The sequence below is a fragment of the Aotus nancymaae genome, unplaced genomic scaffold, assembly GCF_030222135.1.
Source record: "Aotus nancymaae isolate 86718 unplaced genomic scaffold, 86718_ANA_hifiasm-v0.15.2.pri h1tg000036l, whole genome shotgun sequence".
NCBI classification, from domain to species: Eukaryota; Metazoa; Chordata; class Mammalia; order Primates; family Aotidae; genus Aotus; species Aotus nancymaae.
The window spans coordinates 30021313-30042020 of NW_026988450.1; the positions used below are offsets into that span (position 1 = coordinate 30021313).

At 41.3% G+C, this 20708-nt stretch overlaps 1 protein-coding gene across 1 annotated transcript in view; it reads right to left on the reverse strand.

Moving 5' to 3' along the window:
- Window positions 1–246: 246 nt before the first annotated feature.
- Window positions 247–20708, reverse strand: part of ZNF704 (zinc finger protein 704) — a 252826-nt gene continuing 232364 nt past the window's right edge. Inside the window, exons 8-9 of the mRNA XM_021665914.2 lie at window positions 16797–16894; window positions 247–13071 (exon numbers count right to left, since the gene is read on the reverse strand). Of these exons, the coding sequence (XP_021521589.2) occupies window positions 12960–13071; window positions 16797–16894 (210 nt within the window). The 3' untranslated portion in view covers window positions 247–12959. The remainder of the gene's footprint in view (window positions 13072–16796; window positions 16895–20708) is intronic.

The following is a 20708-nucleotide window of genomic DNA, read 5'->3' on the forward strand; positions in this document are numbered from 1 at the left end:
AGTCAGCAGTACAGGGTCAGCAGCTGACGTATGTGGAAAATCATTGCTAAGGGAGTGGGTTGAAATTGTCATTAGCAGGGCTGAATATGAGGAGACAGGCCTTCCATGTTTCTAAAAATGGCCTTGATGATGAAGGCGTCTCCTTGGTTTTGAACTATTTTTACAACTCTAGGTAAAACCCCAAGCCCCAGTGAGCCTTTCTTGGTATAAATTAGTTATCCTTAACTTAAATAAATGGTCTCCAAATAGAAGCAGATACACAAAAACTTTTATTAAGTGGAAGTTAGACTTACTTCATGGTAATTAACCAGTTACAAGTGCATTTAAATTCATGTGTGTGGACATTGTAGAAGTCAAAATGGTCTTATTGAAAGTCCAGTGTTCTGGCTCTGTTTGTGCCAGTGCAACCCCAGATAGAACCATCCACAAAGTAAGTACAAGTCAACGATGATATCAGACTAGATTGGCAACACCATATTCATTGTTACAAGCATTACAGAACAGAAAAGTCCAAGGACCAGAAGACAATTACTAAAGTGATTCTTACTATAAACCTTTTCTTCTACTTAAATGCTTCCAGAGAACCAGCGTAGCAAATCCTCAACTCTGGGGGGACAGAGCCACTTCTGCATTTTACACTTAAATGGGCCACAGAAACTGTAAACATTTGGTGGTCTCTTGATGCCCATTTCAGGTAGATGCCAGCTGTCCCCTTGGGAAAGTGCAGTTTAACTGGTGTGAACATTTAATATTGTACATCTTCAATCTGCAAATTTCCTTCTGTTTCAATTAGCACCAGTTTATTTAAAAATATTTTTCCTGGTGTTAAATATTTAGGAAACATTTTTTTTTTTTAAAACAAACACACAAAGTCCAAAACAATGGAGAGCAAAAGAAATTCAAAAATTGTTGTAGAGAACAGCATTTAGAAAAACAACATCATTTAAACATTCGACAAATCTATGTACAATGTGCCAGAAGCTGGCAAGGAGCATGGCTGAGGAACAGTCAGGTAAAAGGTTTATCAACCTGAACCTCCGCAGGCTGTATTTACAGTCAGATAGGTATTCAGAAATGTGTATCAGAACATCTAGATTTGGCTAAAAATCATATAAAAAGACACATTGCCCCTCCCCTAATAACTTCTAATTAGGTAGCAAACAATCCAGTATAACCTTAAGTACCAGGTTTAGAAATGCATTTTTTTCCCACATTTTACAAACAGTTGAGAAACTTTCTCAATGGACATTGAAGAGAACCAGAATGGCAGAGAAATGGAGTTCTTTTTTTCCACATTGTCAGATGAAGGAAAGGATATTTTTTCATGTGGAGTAATGTAGTAAAACACTGATGAAATAGTAAAGACAAATTGTTAGGGGAAAAGGTTTCATGAAAATATGAAATCAACAAGAGGGCTGAAGAAATTTGTGTATATTCTATATAGACTTTCCCAAATATAAGTAATTTTGAAAAAAGATCAATTATTTGCTTTACTGGACAATATTTTCATATTTTGTTATTTTAAACTATAACCGAAACCACTTGAAGAACATTTTTTTCTTCGATTGAGAATTCAATCCAACAGATAAAATGTATGCTATGTTTATACAATGAAATATTCGTTCACTTCATGCAGTTTTGTTTGCTTGTTAATCCAGTGTTACTAGAACATCCACCTTTAAAGAACTGGGCACATTTTTTAACAGCCAACATTTCCCATTTATGCTTAAGAAGTAAAAAATAAACCATTTCCCATTTATTCATCTTAATGATGGAATTTCTTAGAGCCTGATCTTTTAAAGTTTCAATCTTTAAAAACATCAAGTAGGAGAATATAGATGGGTGTCCCATATCCCCATAAGGATATGTATCCAAGTTTATTTTGAATAATTTGCAGTTGTGGTAGGCAGCTATGAAAAAAATTTACTTGGATTCAATATAAAATACGTTACTCTTTGAAAATGCATAGTTTATAATTTTATACATTCATTTACTAATATTAAAGACTTTTGTAAGCAAGTACTTACCTCCGAATGGTGGTAAGATTATATTTCAAAAGATCTCTAACCGTTGGACGGCATTGCCACCTAGCTTCTGAGTTAGCGCTCAATGACCTGTGAATGCCTGTCATTTTCACATGAGTGTCACAGGAAGGACAGCTGTTTTCTCTTCATTCTTTCTCCTTGTTTAGCAGGCATTAAAAAGCAATGCTTTCTACTGATTGCATTTCCACTAAATACCCCATTTTAAATATTTAATAATTTCATTTTAATATTTTAGATTTGGTATAGAAAACAATTCAAAAGATGGCTTAATTTTAACAAGTTTCCTTAAACATTGTCATGGACTAAGGGCAACAGAGGTTTTGTGATTACTGTTGTTCTCTCTCTCCAGCCTTCTCATTGGAAAAAATGACCGTAGGCCACTCGCAGTTGCATCTGATGATAGTCATGAACCCTTTGGGACCTAGCGATTTTTTCTTATCCTGAGTTCTTCTTCTAAGTATATAGGATTTTGATACACAAAACACTTTGGAAACTATTCTAGTGTCTGGTTATTCCAGAGAGCCTATGTTTAAATGGCTGATCATTGTCCAACCATTAATTACAAAAATAGGAATTTTAGGGTGTGTTGTAGGAAAATATTGATTCATGGGATTTTTTTTTAAACATGTATGATCCAGATTCCTGGGTTAGTTTACGCCGAGGATATTTTCAGTTATTGAAGTCATGGACTAGTACGTTTTGGGGACTTTTTAGTTCTTCCCTAAAAATCTAAGTGTTTTCTAAAGCTTTCTACCAATGACCAAGGAGGTTCCCTGACAGTCGGGAGACTGTGGAAGGAGGGGCTTTGCTATCATCACAGGTGTTGGTCACATCACAGCTATTGAGTTCCAATTAAGCAGAGTATGGGAAAAAGGTCTAAAAAGTAAAACAAGGGTTTGTAATCTGCAAAGTTATGCATTGCTCCTCAATCTTCTGGGGGAGTGTGGGTAGTTTATCATTAAACTCTGCTGTAGATCCCTGAGGGGTAATTCACACTCTGGCAGTCGCTGGCCCTAAGAGCTCTTCCCCGCTCCTCTTGGTCCCAGCCATCTGTGCCCAAAACATAGAAAGGGGGCTCAAGTGGAGTGAGGGACAAATCCTTAACAACATGAGTGAACTGGAGTCCTTTTCTCTTTCCATAAATATGAAATTATAACAATGATACCCTATAGGAACCACTTCCTTTTCACATACTAAAGGCCAATTTTGCTTTCATGCTCTGTAATTGTGGGCAGAAGTCAGAGTCTGGAGTAATTAAACGTGGAACCCTCTTGCTCTGCCCTCTGTCCCCTCCGAAGGTGGAACCCAGCTCACACTGCTGATTCTGATCACTCTATTAGCCTTGCATATGAAAGGGACCGGTAGGGTTGGTGACTTGCACGGGGGAGCTTCGAGGCACAGTGAAAGGATTAGCTATCTGTCTTGTCATTCTTTACAGTGAGTTTGAACAAATCTTTTGTGATGAGTGTGGCTGTCTGTCTGCTGACTAAGCTGCTCTACTCATGATCACCTAAAACGGTTCAGACAGATGGAATTTTTCCCCTGAAGGAAGGAGATAGCCACACTGAGCCTAATATCCCAGTCATAGTAATATTTATCTGCTTGCAATTTAAGAGAGAGAAAGCAGTAGCACAGAAACAAGAATGTCCATCAGGGGCTTTGGAATTGAAAAACGTTAACAACAGCCTGGCCTCTAGCTCAGGGAGATGAGGGTAAAGGAGAGAGTAACCTTTTCAATAGCAAATTCACTGGGGGTTGCCAAAATGGGGGAAAGCAAGACTGGTAGCTAGAATGGGGACTATTCTCTTGTAAAGCTCAGTTTCTTCCCTGGAGTTCTGGTTCTCCTCTTAAGGATGCAGAGAGACTTCAGAAGAAATAGATGGGCATGTTTGTTTTTGTTTGTTTAAAGGAAATTTCCTTCTTTACTGATAGTCTCACTCTGTCACCCAGGTGCAGTGGCGCAATCTTGGCTCACTGCAACCTCTGCCTCCTGGGTTCAAGGGATTCTCCTGCCTCAGCCTCCCAAGTAGCTGGAATTACAGGTGCACCACCACACCCAACTAACTTTTGTATTTTTAGTAGAGACAGGGTTTCACTCTTTTTTCGTTTTCACTCTTTCTTTGCCTGTTGGCCAGGCTGGTCTCAAACTACTGACCTCAAGTGATCCACCTGTGTTGGCCTCCCAAAGTATTAGGATTATAGACTGAGCCACTGCATCTGGCCAACTGATTAATTTTCTGAATTAAAAATTTAGGGAAATAGCCCTAGTAAGAGAATGTAATAGTTAATTAGACTTAAGAATTAATTTTTAGTATTTTCACGACACAAATAAATCAAGGGGATCTTCTCTTTGGAAGTTAGTGGTTAATAACTATGTGGATGGTGCCTAACATGAAAGAACATTTTTAAAAAACAAGGACTACAGTTTAATCACCATCTCCACCTTCTTTCAAAACCTACGGTACCTGCTTTTGGAACCATAGCTTGCTGCTTCTTTCTTTCTTCATGGGTCTTTTCATATCCTGTTACTGTTATAGCAATGGTGCTAACTATGATTCTCTTCCATCAGAAGAGGAAAGCACTAGACTGTTTCCTTCTCCAACACTGCATTACTTTAGAAACATAATAATAAGTATCATTCATCAAAAAGCCTGTTCATGACATGGAAGTCTGGCCAAAATGGTTTTTTTGAGGCTCCTTCTAGCTCCATGACTAAACTCCCTGTGAATGACTTTACTCTAAACTCAAGACGTTATACTTAGTAAATCAATGAGAGAAGGGTAAGATGAAAGCCATTTGTATATTGGACTGCCTTTTAATCATTCACAATGAAAGAAATCTCAGGCGTTGCCAATGTCATGTAAATTACATTCACATTTAAACACAACTTAACCATATTACCAGGCATTTCCAACTCTGAGTTTACAGTATGTTTTGATTTGATCATTACAGATTATAAATTTGAGTTGGTTTAAAAATTTCTGGCATTGATTTAAGTTTATATACATAGCAAATGTTGTATGCTAGCAGCAAAAGAAATTTTCCCCAAGGAGTCAAAACTTTTACTCAGAACATACATTTAGCTAATAAGCGCCTATAATTAACTACCAAATTGGTTGGAATTTAGGAATTAGGGATTCGTTACAGTAAAGGGATTCATCTGGGGATAAATCAGTTTGCACTTGGCAACATGAATTAAGTAACGGGTGGGCTCTTCATGTCTATGCTGAAAGGCCTGGACTGAAAAGACGGTTTGAGAACATGGTGGGGTTCCTGGGTCTTCTTACATCCCTAGTCAGTTTGGAAGACTAAGGTCTGAGCCAGGCCTTTAATGAGCCCTTTCCCTCTTCCTTGCAAACAATACTGAGGCTGATTCAGGTTCAAGACTATTCTGGGTTGGCCTTGGAGGTGGGTAATGGTGATTCTAACTATTCCTATTCTATACTGGGTTCTTACAAAGATCAAATGAAACAGTGTTGTGAAAGGGTCAGTGATTATCCCAATACCATCAGGGCTCCAATGTAAGATACAGTTTAACATAACTTAGTCCATCTAAATGAAGGAAGAAACTTCTAATTTTTTTCATGACACATTTATTCTCATTTTGCTTTCGCCTTCAAAGATGCTAGGGTTTTGTATGTGGAAAAACCTCCTTTTGAGGTTAGTGGACACTCCAAAATAACCTAAGTGCCTACCAGTTCGGAAGCAAGGCTTTTGCTGTATCAGAGGTGAAGGAGTGGTAATGTTACACGGGAATGAAGACTCATGAGGCAGGATGGAGAGGGAAGGAGCGTGGGGAGGCTGGCAGAGGGCTTTGGCACAAGGAGGCAATGTGTGCTTGCGTCAAGCTTCAGAGGCTCCTGGCTGCCTTCTCAGAAGGCACAAGGCTGCTCTTTGCCAGCCCCTCATCACAGTGGCCACGGTAGAAAACAGAAAATTAAGAAAACAGTGATTCGATGCTCTGGGGGGCACGGTCTGGGCATGCCAAAAGGAGGCAGGGTGAGAGAGCTGGATAACTCAGCATGTCTATATTCAAGTCTGCCATGAGAATGATTTCTGGGGAGACATGACCTCTTTCTCCTTTTTTAGTTGCCCAGATAGTGCCAACATGCCAGTTTGTGGGGCTGATGGCCGAACCTGACCTGACAACCACGAAATGTGAAATCCACTTTCCCCAACAGTTGAAACTAGGGGCTGCAGGCTGCACCTGCCCGTGTACAGCTTTTCTTTGGTCTGCACAGTGTTGGCCAAGAGTTTGAATTAGCTGTCAACACTTCTATGTCAGGTAATATCGTATTTCCAAGTCAGACGATCTAGCAGCTCTGGGCCTGATTTCTGCATGGTTCTGATTGTCTAGAGCTGAGTGTGGGCACCCCTTCAAAGAGGGCATGTGTTCTCCAGTTCAATGCAGTCTCCACCAATCTCGTGTTCCTCTTTGCCTGATCCATATCAATCATTTACAGAACTTGCCTGGTCCTTCTGAGGCACTGACATTTACAACCTCTCCTATGTAGAATTAGGAATCTTCTATTTAAAGAGGAAATGAGACTCATTTGGTTCAAAACCGTGCAGCAATAAAAACTGCTTGGGGGCTTTAATGCTAATAATGGAGACATTCCGAGGAATGAAAACAGAGATTTGCAGGACGCCTCATCTCAGAGACCAGGAGCCAGGGCCTACACAGTTTTCCTGAACTCTGTGCGTTTCTAGTTCTCATGTGTGCAGATTCTAAAGCCTATTTGAAACCAAGGTCTGAGTGACCTTCTGACCACATCATAAGAGCTGCCCAATGGGTGTATGGCTGTTATCTCAGCTTTGCTTTTGTTGTTATCACATCCTTGGCTAATTAGGCTAGCTTCTGGATTACTAAAATCTTAGAAAGAAAAGATGCTTTCTTGTTTTAACAGTGACTGGGCTTGAAAAAACCGTACAGCATTATGAAATGGTTTTGGCAAAGCTCTGAATTATTTGTACAGTTTTAATAAACTCTCCACAGCTCCCCTCTGTTTCCTGGTTCTTGGGAACGCAGTCACTTTCTGATCACAACCTCGTGTGCCTGCTAGTTCTTCACAGTGAAGAATCAAGCATTTGTTTTTATTTATTTATTTATTTAATTTTCTTTTTTTCTTTTTTCCCTCCACTATATTTTGGAAGCACTTTTTCTTATGAGGAAATTACAGTTAGTGCTGAGGACAAAATTATTTTAAACAGTACTGATCACCTAAGAATTCTATCTTTGGGCCTATCTATTTTGATTTTAGAAATTTCCACCAAATGATACTTGCTAGTTAAATGCAAGTATTTGTGGTTCTGGTAGGTCAAGTGGTAAACTTGTCTTTGTGACATAGAATTTATCATTTTACACTAAAAAATTTATAAGCATATCTGTTAACATTTTTTAGACTTAAAATATGTAAAATGACTCTTCAGGCATTTTTTACCATACTTTGCAAACATATTAGTAATGATAAAAGGAGGAGCTGCTGCTATCTTGATTCTCTTATACCCATTCTCCATCTGATCTGTATTTCTACCCTTGCTGCAGAGGGTTAATTAAAAAGATATGCATCAAAACATTTGCTTAAAAGAGACATAGCCCTTTGGTGAGCAGGAATTACTTATAATATTAACACTTCCTGTCTGGTAAAATACTATTTTTAAAAAATAAGCTACAATGTATAAAACCAAGGTCATTTCTCACAAAATGTCTGTGTTCTTTGTGATTACAAAACACTGCATCTTGTAAAATATTTCCAGTTAACTTGAGAAGTTGAGTACTGACGCTTATGACCAAAGTGTCATGTCTCTTAGAACTGTAGAAGCCTAACCAGTATATTTCTTGTCTTATTTGGAAAATTAAGTTATAATTGTTTTTGTATTTAAAGATTACATTTTGCTACAACATATTACCATTGTGATTCTCAGACCCACAACCAAAGTTATAAAACATGAGATTGTCTTCAAAAAAAGGAACTATTTACAAAACAGGACCAGAAGTAAAACTCCCATTTTGGTTCCTGGTCCTATGATAGATATACCTTTTAAAGCACGTATATCATTGGATATGGGCTTTTCCAAAGTCAGTCATAATAAGCAAACCAGTTGGTCTTAAATACATTTTATCCTTCTTGCTCTGTTGGTGTGCATTACTCAGTGATACAACTGGTACCTAAAAGTGCTAATCTCATTTTATTTACTGACTTCAGGTTTGGCTAGTTACAATGCAAAAAAGACACAAGAAACAGTTCCACTATGGAGGAATCCCCACAGGTACAAGGAACAGGGACAGTTTGTGCCGCTGGTAGGGCTACTTACTTAGAGAAATGAAATTTCCAGTTGACCCGTGTGCCCAGGGCATTCTCCAAAATGATCCACATTCTCATTCATATTCATGAATCCTACTCTGTTTCCACTCATTTGTATGCACAGATTCTTCCCCGAGTTCACACAGGTCAATGCTACAGAAGAAGTGGTCGATAGCAATTCTACAGGGTCATGAGAAAAAGCAGCACCTTGTCCACAAGAGTCCATGGAAGTTTGTTTGCAAACATGCTATTAAAGCAAAATGTACATCGCTCAGGGCTTGCTTTCACTTACAGAATTCTGCTGATAGCTAATAAACAGTCACCCAATGGGTAATAATAAAAAGGATCAGCACGGCTTTGTATTCACAATTACATTCAGAAAAAGCCTTACATGAGTCTATGAATACCCCCCAGGCATTGCACCTGTAGTTCAAATGTTAGCCTTAGGCTACAGGTCAGCTACAAGCTAAACAGCTCATTTTCCCAGGGCACCCCCCACGCCGCACAAATGTCAGTACTGCTCAGTTCACATAAATCTGTCTTGAAATGATACCATGTTCATTTGAAAAAAAAAATTGTTCTAACTAGAAAAGACTTTAGTGATAACAAAATTCTTCCTAGTTTTAGGAGTCTCCAGACCTATTTTTTGCATGCCCTTTATTTTTCCCTGAGGAAATGAATATTATTTACAGTCTTTTGCTACTATTCTCAAGGGATTCTCTCTTCTATGTACAACTCTGGCCACTTTTCTCTGAACTTTTGCGCTTTGGAGTCTGATGAAGCGGGGATGTGGATTCAGCAGTGCCAGCTAATTCAGAACCCAGGGCTGCTTTCAAAAGTGTGGCTTCAGTGTGACACCAGAAGCAGCGACTTAAACTTGAGTGATCTTGAGATTTAATGGAGGACATTTCAGTTCCAAAAATCTTTTGCAACATATACACATGACTATCTCTTTGAAAAGTTTTTAGAAAGGTGAAGAATTGTGTCATTCTCTATTAAAAATTTGCATCTGCAACATGGTTATGTTCGGGTGAGGAATTGTCTAAGAAAAGGGCACCTTGTTGGTGCCTGGAGCTGCTGACGGGCACTTTGCAGCTAAGCGCACACATTCTTGCTCAGAAACCCACGGCTTTTTTCCTGACTGGCTTTTGCCAACCAAGGGAGGACACTTTTCAGCTAGTGAGGTGGAGAGAAGTCCGTGTCTGCTAGAGATGCCCACTTGGGCCGGGCACAGCGGCCCTGCACTCATGGCTGGAGGTACTTCCCTTCAGGTCATTCTCCCCTTGCTTCAGGCAGCTGCTCCCAGAGGAGAAAGTGGAAGATCCCTGGGAGGTGCTCAGTGACAGTGACCACTAGCTGATCAGCACCAAGAAGATGAGTGGGAGCCAGGTGTCCATGAGCCTCTTGTACCTCCTCCCTGACCCCCTGGCTACCCGTGTATTTTCTCCAGGTTGTCACACTGCCTCCACCTATGCAGCACGCATCTTCTGGGAAGGCCCAAGGCTTACCACCACTGCCTGCTGGCCACTCTGCTTTGTTGCTCTCTGAAGAATGTCCTGTCAGTCACTACGAAATGACGTCTTTGGAGAGAGATGAGAAATGTTTTCTGAAGGCAGGGGTATCAAAGCAGGAAAAAAAAAGTCAAAAGGCTACATCATGCCTTACTTAGAAATATTTTGGGACCAGAATCTATTGTGTTGCCTTTTGCCTGACAGGCCTCTGAGCTCCCTGCAGTGGCCGGGGCTCCAGTTCCACTGCCAGCCTGCTGTGGGAACACTGTCCAGCCCTTCCCCTGCTCCCAGCCAAAAGAACACAGAGAACTTGGTTCCTCAGAGATGGCATCAAACGAATGTCTGGCTAATTTGGCACTTCATTTAGTTCCAAAATATAACAAAATAATGCTACATGTTAAAAAAACCCTAACTTGAATGTTCAGCAGTGTGTATTAGAATTTATAGCTTTCTGGGCGACCTGTAAGGAGTATAATCCCTTTTCTTCAAGGCCAGCCACGTGTGGCTTGGTGGTCTACTAGTTATTTCACGCCTTGGTCCAGGGAATATGTGTCTGTGTCCAGGAAGGTACTGAGGGTCTGTCTGCGCCTGAAGCCAGAAAAAGTACACAGAGTCCTGGGCTGGCAGGCAGAAAGGAGCCCCAACTTGGGCAGGAGATACGAAGCTGTCTGTGTGAAAAAGGCTTTAGAAAGAAGAGATCCCAGGGAAGCTACATTCAGCTTTATAGTTCTGCTTACATCTGTGTACTAGCTGAATACCAGGTAAGGACTGAGCTGGGCTCAGCTAAGCTGGAGCTCAGCACTACTTATGGGGTGTATATTTGGAGGTAAAAGCCACAAGGCTTTGCTCCAGGACTGTTCCAAAGCAAAGATCTCTCCCTCCTTGGTTTCAAAGTTCTGGGATGGGGGATGGATTTTATACTTCATGACTTGAATCTTTTTCTATTAGGAACAGTCCAATCATCATGGGCCAGGGAGCTTTGCTGAAGAGAAAAACCTCTGGTCCAGGACTGTACCCTGTCATTTAGGCCACTGGGCAGTCTGCCCATCACTCAGGACTTCCTGGACCAGGCCAGAGCATCATCTCACATCAGTGGTGCTGCAGGGGAGGTGACAGGACACCAGGAGAAAAAAGGACTTGAGAGTAGAAGAAACAAACACATTTCTGTGTTTTAAAAAATGCCATTTCCTGGCCGACCTTGTAAGTCTAAAACACACAGTATTGCTGGTACTGTAACTAGTACTGATTGGCAATCAAGATGCAACATTAGATGAAGCTCTTTTAATCTTCTCTTAAAGTAAATGTTTTTAAAGAACAAATAAAACCAGGATCTCTTCCAAGGAATAATTTCTAAAAAAAAAAAAGATGAGAGTTTAAAAAATTGCCATAATAAGTGAATGCACAGACTGTGGATGTCACGCTGTAGAACCTCCTTATACTTTCTTTGCTTATATATAAAAAGAATATCTCATTACTAGATGACTTCTATCTACTCTTTAAAAAGTGTATGTACAATCTCTAGACATATATTAAACTCTCCTGTGCAATTTCATTTAACATTCCTATGGCTGATCCCATGTCCCCTCTCCCTATACAGTGCCTCCTATAAGGTGCTCTTCCTACGTTGCATAGGTATAGGAGAAATAACTCTTTAGCTGGGCAATCAAGAGTAGGGTAGATAGAGAATGAGCTTATTTATAGGGCTTGACAATGACTCCCATCTCCCCACACCACTACCTCCCAAACAAGCAAGCAAGCAAATTACAAAGCCCGGTAAATGGTACATAGTGCAAGCCCTTGCCCTGCTAAATCGAGAAATTCCTATACCAACATGCATTCTCCTTTTGGTGTTCTGTACGTTCCCTTTTGAGCGAATTCTTAAATGAATAGCTCCAATATTTTTATAAGAAAAAAAGATTTGGACCTTCCATTTACCCATATAATATTTATATTGTTGATTAACTCATCTCCCAGACATGCTAAAGCATAAAACCTATAAAAGTGCACTCAGAATGGAAGTGGTTTGTCAGCCTAACATGACTTTCTGAACAGGTGGAGCCATGTGGGCTGTGCTTTGTTGTCTAAAGCAAACCTGCTGGGACAGTTTGGAGTTCTCTACCTCTTCTGAAATCAGTCAGTGGTGGAGTTTGGAGATAAGGAAAATGACCCATTAACCTGGCTACAGTCTTGACAGACAAGTAGTAACAAATCGCTCCAAGCTGTCATTTGTGTCACATCCCTGAAAGAAGCATCAAGGCTTACCCAGATGGCTACAGGTGCCAGTTCTTGACTGAGTTGCGGCAGGCAGACAGTAGAGTGAGCTGTGCTGCCTCTAGGGGAAGAGCTTCTTACGGATCCAAGGAAGACTCCTAGATGTTTCCCAACAGTGACAGCTGGGCTTCCTGAACTCAGTGTGGGGCTGAAGTCTGCTGGTGATTTCCATGGATAATTGCTTCTCAAATTTATGCCATCTGGGGCCCTACAAGCTAATACTCTACCATGGTTCAGCTGGGGCCATTCTTCAAAACAAAACAAAAAGACATAGAAAAGGTGTCCAGAGTGCTGCGCTTTCTTGCAACACATCCTGATGTATACTGCTCCAAGAAGTCAAATGGAAAAACAGGGGAAAGATTATTCACAATAAAAGTAGGTATTGTTTTTTGTACAAATGCTACTGAATAACCTGTAGCTGGTTTTTTAAGTGTCAAAAAAAATCTTGGAAATGGCATAATTCAGAAAGATTATCAAAATATGCCTACTTTCTAGGTAAAATGGGCTTTGTTGGTTCAATTGCTACAGAAGTCCATAGTTCTAAGTCTAGACATACAGCAAAAAAAGTTGACTTTTCTTTTGAAGGAAAAAAAAACCAGTTATAGCTGCTCCAGACTGGGTTCTCAGTAAGAGCAACTTTCTTGTCATAGGTGGTGGCTTAAAAAAAATTTTTTTTTGTTTTTGCTGTTATTCCTCCAAGGTTCCTGAAAAGGTTTTCCTGGCTTCGACTGTGTTGTATTCAGCAGGAAAAGCTCTTTCCAACACCTGCAGCAGCAGGCCAGGCCAGGAGCGGCTCAGGGCCCTAAGCCCTTCTGCCTGGGGGCCTCTCAGTCGAGGAATCTCTGGCAGGCCTTCTTCCAGCGGCAGGCGGTACACCACATGTCTCGGTTCTCCATCCCATACACCTTCCGACACTTTTTGCCCTCTCCCCTGGGCTTCCTGTAAGACAGATGAGGAAGATTAGTTTAGTGGGAGGGATTCAATGGGCATTCTATGGAGAGCTCAAAATCCCTTGAAAGAGTGAGGAAACGAAAAAAGCTGGCCGTGGTGGCTCACGCCTGTAATCCCAGCACTTTGGGAAGCCGAGGCGGGCGGATCACAAGCTCAGGAGTTTGAGACTAGCCTGCCAACATGGTGAAACCCTGTCTCTACTAAAAACATACAAAAATTAGCCGGGTATGATGGCACGCGCCTGTAATCCCAACTACTCAGGAGGCTGAGGTAGGAGAATCACTTAAACCCGGGAGGTGGAGGTTGCAGTGAGCCGAGATCATGCCACTGCACTCCAGCCTGGGCAACAAAGGGACCTCTCTCTAGGTTCAGATTCTAATATGTGCTGGTTGTTTTCACAGCCACTACACTCAACTGTTAAAATCTGCTACCATATCCCTTAAGCTTCTATTTGTCTATTTATGGACATGTCAAGTTGGCCATCTTCATAAAACTGAATTGAACAAGTAAACACAAGAAATGCCAGTAGAGAGCAACATTGCTCTTTCAAGTTTTTAATTAGGTACTTTCAAATGCTCCCTCATTCTCAATTTCTAGTACAACAGTCCCTGGTAAGGGTTGGGGATATGTCCCAAGACCTCCAGTGGATGCCGGAAACTGCAGATAGTACAAAGCCCATATATATTATGCATGGCTTTTTCTTTCTTTACAGTTTCATGGATTGAAGATTCATTCTTACTGTTGATGTTTTTTTTTTTTTTTTAAAGAAAGAAAGAAAAAGAATAAAGAGGAGGAAAAAGGAAGAGAAAGAGAGAGAATGGGAGTATTGCTTTCTTGCCCAGGCTAGAATGCAGTTTAGTAATGGGTATTGAAAACCTCTTTTATACCAATAATTATACTTGTACTTGATGTAAACAGGAAGGAATAAGGGAAGAAAATAACAAACGAGCAGCCAACCAATATTTCATTTAAACCTATGAAATGCTATGCGATTACTGAGGAGTGATTTACTTCCAATTATGTAGTCACTTATGGAATAGGTGTGAGGTGGTAATGTATATTTTATGTATTTGAAGTGGAGAGTTCTATAAATGTTTATTAAGTTTACTTGTTCCGGGTCTGAGTTCAAGTCCTGGATGTCCTTGTTAATTTTCTGTCTTGTTGATCTATAAAATCGTTAGCTCTTCTTGTTACATTGATCCTTTTGCCATTATGTAATGTCCTTCTTTGCCTCTTTTGCTCTTTGTTGCTTTAAAGTCTAGTTTATCAGAGGCGAGAATTGCATCTCCTGCTTTTTATTTATTTGTTTATTTTTACTCTCTGACTGGTTGATAAATCTTCCTCCTTCTCTTTGTTTTGAGTCTTTGTGTATCGTTGCATGTGAGATGGGTCTGGATGCAGCATACCAATGGGTTTTGGCTTTTTATCTGATTAGAATATATATAACTTTAATACTGGCATTTGATGCTAGCTGGCTGTTTTGCCCATTAGTTAGTGTAAATTTTTCGTTGTGTTAATGTTCTTTTCTTTTTGATATATTTTTGGAAAGGCTGATACTGGTTTTCCTTTATATGTATAGTGCTTCTTTCAGAAGCTCTTGTAAAGCAGGCCTGGTGGTGGTGAACTCTCTAAGTACTTGTTTGTTCGCAAAGGATTTAATTTTTCCTTCACTCATAAAGCTTAGTTTGGCTGGATAGGAAATTCTGGGTTGAAAGTTCTTTTCTTTAAGGATGTTAAATATTGGTCCCCACTCTTTTCTGGCTTGTAGGGTTTCTGCTGAGAGATCTACTGTAAGTCTGATAGGTTTCCCTTTGTGGGTAACCTGACCTTTCTCTCTGGCTGCCCTTAGTATTTTCTCCTTCATTTCAACCCTAATAAATCTGGCAATTATGTGCCTTGGGGTTGGTCTTCTTGAAGAATATCTTTGTGGTGTTCTCTGTATTACCTGGAGTTAAATATTACCCTGCCTTGCCAGGTTGGGAAAGTTTTCCTGAATGATATCCTGAAGAGTATTTTCCAACTTGGATTCATTCTCTTCATCACATTCAGGTACAACTATCAAATGTAAATTAGGTCTTTTCACATAGTCCCATATTTCCTGGAGACTTTGCTCATTCCTTTTCATCCTTTTTCTCCAATCTTGTCTTCTCGTTTCATTTCACTGAGCTGGTTCTCGACTTCTGATATCCCTTCTTCTACTTGATCAATTCAACTGTTTAAACTTGTGCATGCTTCGCGAAGTTCTCGTGTTGTGTTTTTCAGCTCCATCAATTCACTTATATTCCTCTCTCAATTGTCCATTCTCGTTAACATTTCGTCAAACCTTTTTTCAAGGTTCTTAGTTTCTTTGCATTGGGTTAGAACAAGTTCTTTTAATTCACAGAAGTTTCTTTTCACCCATGTTTTGAAACCTGCTTCTGTTATTGGAACACACTCGTAATCTATTAAGCCTTGTTCCATTACTGATGAGGAATTGCGATCCCCTGTAGAGGGAGAGGCATTCTGATTTTGAGTATTCTCTGCCTTTTTACGCTGATTTCTTCCCTTCATTATATATTTATCCGTCTGTTGTCTTTGTAATTACCGACTTTCTAACTAGGTCTCTGAGGAGATGTCCAAGTTGTTGATTCCCAGCACCGAAATCTGAGCAATCCACTGCGCCAGCCAAAACAGCAGTGTTAAGATGGATGGTGCTTTTCTGCCCGGGAATCTCCGGACTCTGCACCAAAAACTGGCGCACTAAGGCACCGGCAAAACCGCCGTGCCAGCCACAAGAGTCGCCCTGGCGACCCGTGGGGCTCCTCTGCTGGGAATCTCCTGGTCCGTGAGCAACAAATATTCGTCTAAAAGTGTGGCGTCTTCTCGTTCTCTGTGCTTTCACTGGGAACTACGAGCCCGAGCTGCTAGTGATCAGCCATCTTGGATCTCTCTCTTACTGTTGATCTTCACAACCTCAGTGTACAATTTCTTTTTCTTTCCTCGTTAAGTTGAAAACTTTCGCCTTTTCACTTAAAGGACACATTTTACGGCTTGTCTTTGGCATATCTGAATTCCAGCCTCACCACTCTTGCACTTTGGGTCCATTAAGTAAAAGAAGGGTTGGCTGAACACAAGCACAGTCCGTGTTCAGTCTAATGCGCGAGTAGTGTAGACAGTGTGGATACACTGAACACAGGGATAATATTCATCCCAGGCAGAAGAGTCGGATGGTACGAAATTTCATCACACTACTCAGAATGGTTTGCGATTTAAAACTTATGAATTATTTGTGAAATTTTCCATTTAATATTTTTGAACCACAATTGACCTTGGGTAACTGAAACTGCAGAAAGTAAAACTGTGGATAAAAGGGGACTACTGTATTTTGGCTAAGGAACTTCTGGGGAGGTCATCCTTGATTTGTAATAAAAATTGTATCTCATAGTTCATTTAATATATAGGTTAATACAAGATGGCTCTAAATAGACCTAATAATCACCATTACCTATTCTGTTAAAAAAAAAAAAAAGCCTTACTTTAAATAATTACCCTTTAAAACAACAAATCTTCATTAATAGGTAATGGATGGGAAAAACCACGGGAAAAAAATGAAAGGAAATTTTGTCAGTTGTGGAGAAATTTTATAGAAGTTCATCTCTCAGGGTTCCCTCTGCTGTCCTATTTTACAGTTAATTCCCTTGAGGTGAAGTATGTAGAGTTTTAAGCTGTCATACCTCAGGCTGACCGTGCCTCTGGGTGGGGAGGACAGGACCGTGTGCGCGTGCTGTCTCTGCTCTCCTGTGCCCACTGGATGATGATGTGTGGGTGATACCTGGTGAATACATGGAAAACAAAGTTGATGGGGCAGGTTCTCCACCCATGCAATTGTTAGCCTTTGCTATGTGGACGATGGTCCTTGACCATTAGAAGCAGAGATAAGGCTGGGCACAGTGGCTCACACCTGTAATCCCAGCACTTTGGGAGGCCGAGGTGGGCAGATCACTTTTGGTCAGGAGTTCAACCAGCCTGGCCAACACGGTGAAATCCTGTCTCTACCAAAATGTACAAAAATTAGCCAAGTGTGGGAATGCGTGCCTGTAATCTCAGCTACTTGGGAGGCTGAGGCAGGAGAATTGCTTAAACCCTGGGGCAGAGGTTGCAGTGAGCCAAGATCGTGCCACTGCATTCCAGCCTGGGTGACACAGTGATATCCTGTCTCAAAAAAAGCCAATACCTCAAATAGTTTTTACTTCATATCTATGCATTTCAAATTGCTCATAACGCCATATTTTCACTTGAATAATACTTTAAATCTTAAAGTACATTCCTGTTTCTTTTAATCCTCATAAACTCTGTCAAGTAGGGCAAGCCACATGATTCCCTTTTTAGAAGATGAAACATACCTAGAGAGGTTAAGTGATTTCTTTAAGCTTATGTAGCTAGTAAGCGACAATGACACAATGCAGTCTAGGCCTTCTGTTGGCTCTAGCAGGTCAATCACAGCCACTAAATACATGAATTCTTGTATAAAACACCCCACCACAGCAGACTCTTGGGTCTAAACAGGAAGGAATAAAGGCAAGAGGCAGAAAGCCTCAGTAAACCAAGAACGTATGCCACCCACCAAACACTTTCTCAGCATTCACTGAGTGCCAGATACACTGACAGCAGCTTTAATCTTCACAACGACCCATGCAGTATTATTATTATTCCCACTTTATAGATTAGGAAACCAAGGCAGAGGGAGGTTAAGTAACTTGCCCAAGGTCACGGCATGTGTCACAATAGAGCAGGACTATGCTGCAGCTCTCCCTGGCACCAGGACATGTGTTTAACCCTGTTGCTTTTCTGTCACTCAGTCATGGAGGAGGACTGTCCTCCGTCCCTCCTGGATTACTCACTTCAGCCCTTTGCATCACCTGCTCTTGTAACACTAAACAATCTTCCCAGCTTTTGGAATTCTCAAAAGCTGCAACAAATTCATTTTTTAACAAAGAAAAAATAATGTCTCAAGTAATTAATATTGCCATATATGGGAGGGCAGATATTTAATAAATTTAAAAACCTAGGAGCCAACATGGTCATAGAAATAGCATTGTCAATTAAAAGTCATGGGAGCATTCCCGAGACATGCTTAGAGAACTACTTTTCTCTAGTACAGGTATTAGTACTTTCTCTTCTCTTTCATTGTATGTGACACAGTGTGGATGTGTGTCCCTGCTTGAATCTCATGTTGAAACGTAATCCTCAGTGCTGGAGGTGGGGCCTGGTGGGAGGGGTGTGGGTTATGGGGATGGATCCCTCATCAATGGCTTGGACCATTCTCTTGGTGATATGTGCGCTCTCACTCTTGAGTTTACGTAAGACTGTGGTTGTTTTATGCCCATTCCTGCTTTCACACATACATGACGTACCTGCTCCTGCTTCACCTTCCACCATGAGTAAAAGCTCCCTGAGGCCTCCCCAGAAGCAGATGCCACTGTGCTTCCTGTACAACCTGTAGAGCCAACGAAACCTCTTTCCATTATTACTTACCCTGTCTCAGGTATTTATAGCAATGCAAGAATGGCCTAATAGAGATCTTCAGTGGTATTTTCTCTGACATTCATTTTAGTGCTATGGTCTGAATGTCTGTCCCCTCCAAAACTCATGTTGAAATTTACTTGTCATTGTAATAGAATTAAGAGGTGGGGCCCTTAAGAGGTGATTAGGCTATGAGGGATCCACTACCATGGGTGGGATTAGTGTATACAAGGGCCAGTGTGGCCCCCCCCCGCCACCCTTTCACCTTCTGCCATGTGATGATGCAGCATAAAGGCCCTCACAGAGGCTGGCATGTTGATGTTAGACTTTCCAGCCTCCAGGTTGTTAGTAAATTTCTGTTCATTATAAATTACCCAGTCTAAGGTATTCTGTTATAGCAGCACAAAACTTAAGACACTTAAAAAATTATACAGGTAGGGCCAGAAGTGATGGCTGACCCCTGTAATCCTAGCACTTTGGGAGGCCAAGGTGAGTGGATCACTTGAGTCTAGGAGTTTGAGCCCAGTCTGGGCAACATGGTGAAACCCCATATCTACTAAAAATGAAAAAAAGTAGCCAGATGCGGTGACATGCACCTATAGTCCCAGCTACTTGGGAGACTGAGGTGGGAGGATTACCTGAGTGTGGAGAGATCAAGGCAGCAGTGAGTCAAGACTGTGGCACTATATTCTAGCCTGGGCAACAGAGTGAGATGCATCTCAAAAAAAAATTTTATACAGGTAAGTAAAAATCTAACATTTGGAACCACTGTTGCCATGAGTTTGAATTAGTCTGTACCACTGGTCTTCATGCTAGAGTTGGGTGGAGCAAGGGCCAGCAGAGATAACATTCATGGTTTTTAAAAAGGAAAGTTTTGGGGTGTCAAGATGGCCGAGAGGAGGCAACACTGGAATGCAGCTCCCAGCGAATGAGACGCAGAGGGCTAGAGGACTTCATGATTCCAAGTGAGGTGCTAGGTTTGATTCGGTGGGATTAGTAGGACACTGAAAATAGCCCATGAAAGGGTGAGCCAAAGCAGGGCGAGAGCAGCCCAGGGAGGGAGAACCGAGACAGGGCAGGGTGTGTCCCCACCTGGAACGTGCAGACAGCTCGGAGGGTCAGGGACTTCACCCCCTTGGTGCTCCAATTTGGATCCTGTGCTTCCATCATCCCTTCTGCAACCCACGGTCCATGAGAGCCCTGCTGGACTGTGGGGCACCGTGGGTTGTCCATACAAATCTGAGTGACGGCTCCCGCCCGGTGCAGCAAGTTGTCAGCATGGACCTGGGCGGAAGTATGGACTAACACCAGTGGGACGGACCCATCTCACAGAAAGAGGCAGAGTTGAAAGCAAAACAGACCATAAGGCCTGGCAGGTCCCACCCTCACAAAACTCAAACTGAAGCCCGCATGCTAGAAAGCTTCACAGCGAATACACCAGTTTGATGCCAATTGGGAAGATTGAGCTCGGGGAAGGAGAGACACCATTGGGAAGGCGAGGCTAATCTCACCTGTGTGAACAAACTCCCAGGGAAGACCACCCACCCAGCAACCTGACTGAATCTGAGGCAGCCCAGCAGCACCACTACAGGCCAAAAAAGATAGATACAGCACAGAAAGGATATCCACTCAGAGATTCCTCCCAAAATCACCAACTTCAAAGATCAAAGGGAGATAAATCCACAAAGATGGGAAGAAACCAGTGCAAAAAGGATGAAACCATCGAAGACCAGAATACCTCTTCTCCTCCCAGGGATCACAACTCCTCACCATCAAGGGAACAAAACAAGACAGAGAATGAGTTTGACGAATTGACAGAAGCAGGCTTCAGAAGGTGGGTAATAACAAACTTCTCTGAGTTGTAAGACCATGTTCTAACCCAATGTAAAGAAACTAAGAACCTTGAAAACAGGTTAGACGAAAAGCTAACTAGAATAACCAGCTTAGAGAAGAACATAAATGACTTGATGGATCTGAAAAAGACATCATGAGAACTTTGTGAGGCATACACAAATTTCAACAGCTGAATTGATCAAGCAGAAGAAAGGATATCAGAGATTGAAGATCAAATCAATGAAATAAAACAAGAAGGCAAGATTACAGAAAAAAGAGTGAAAAGAAAT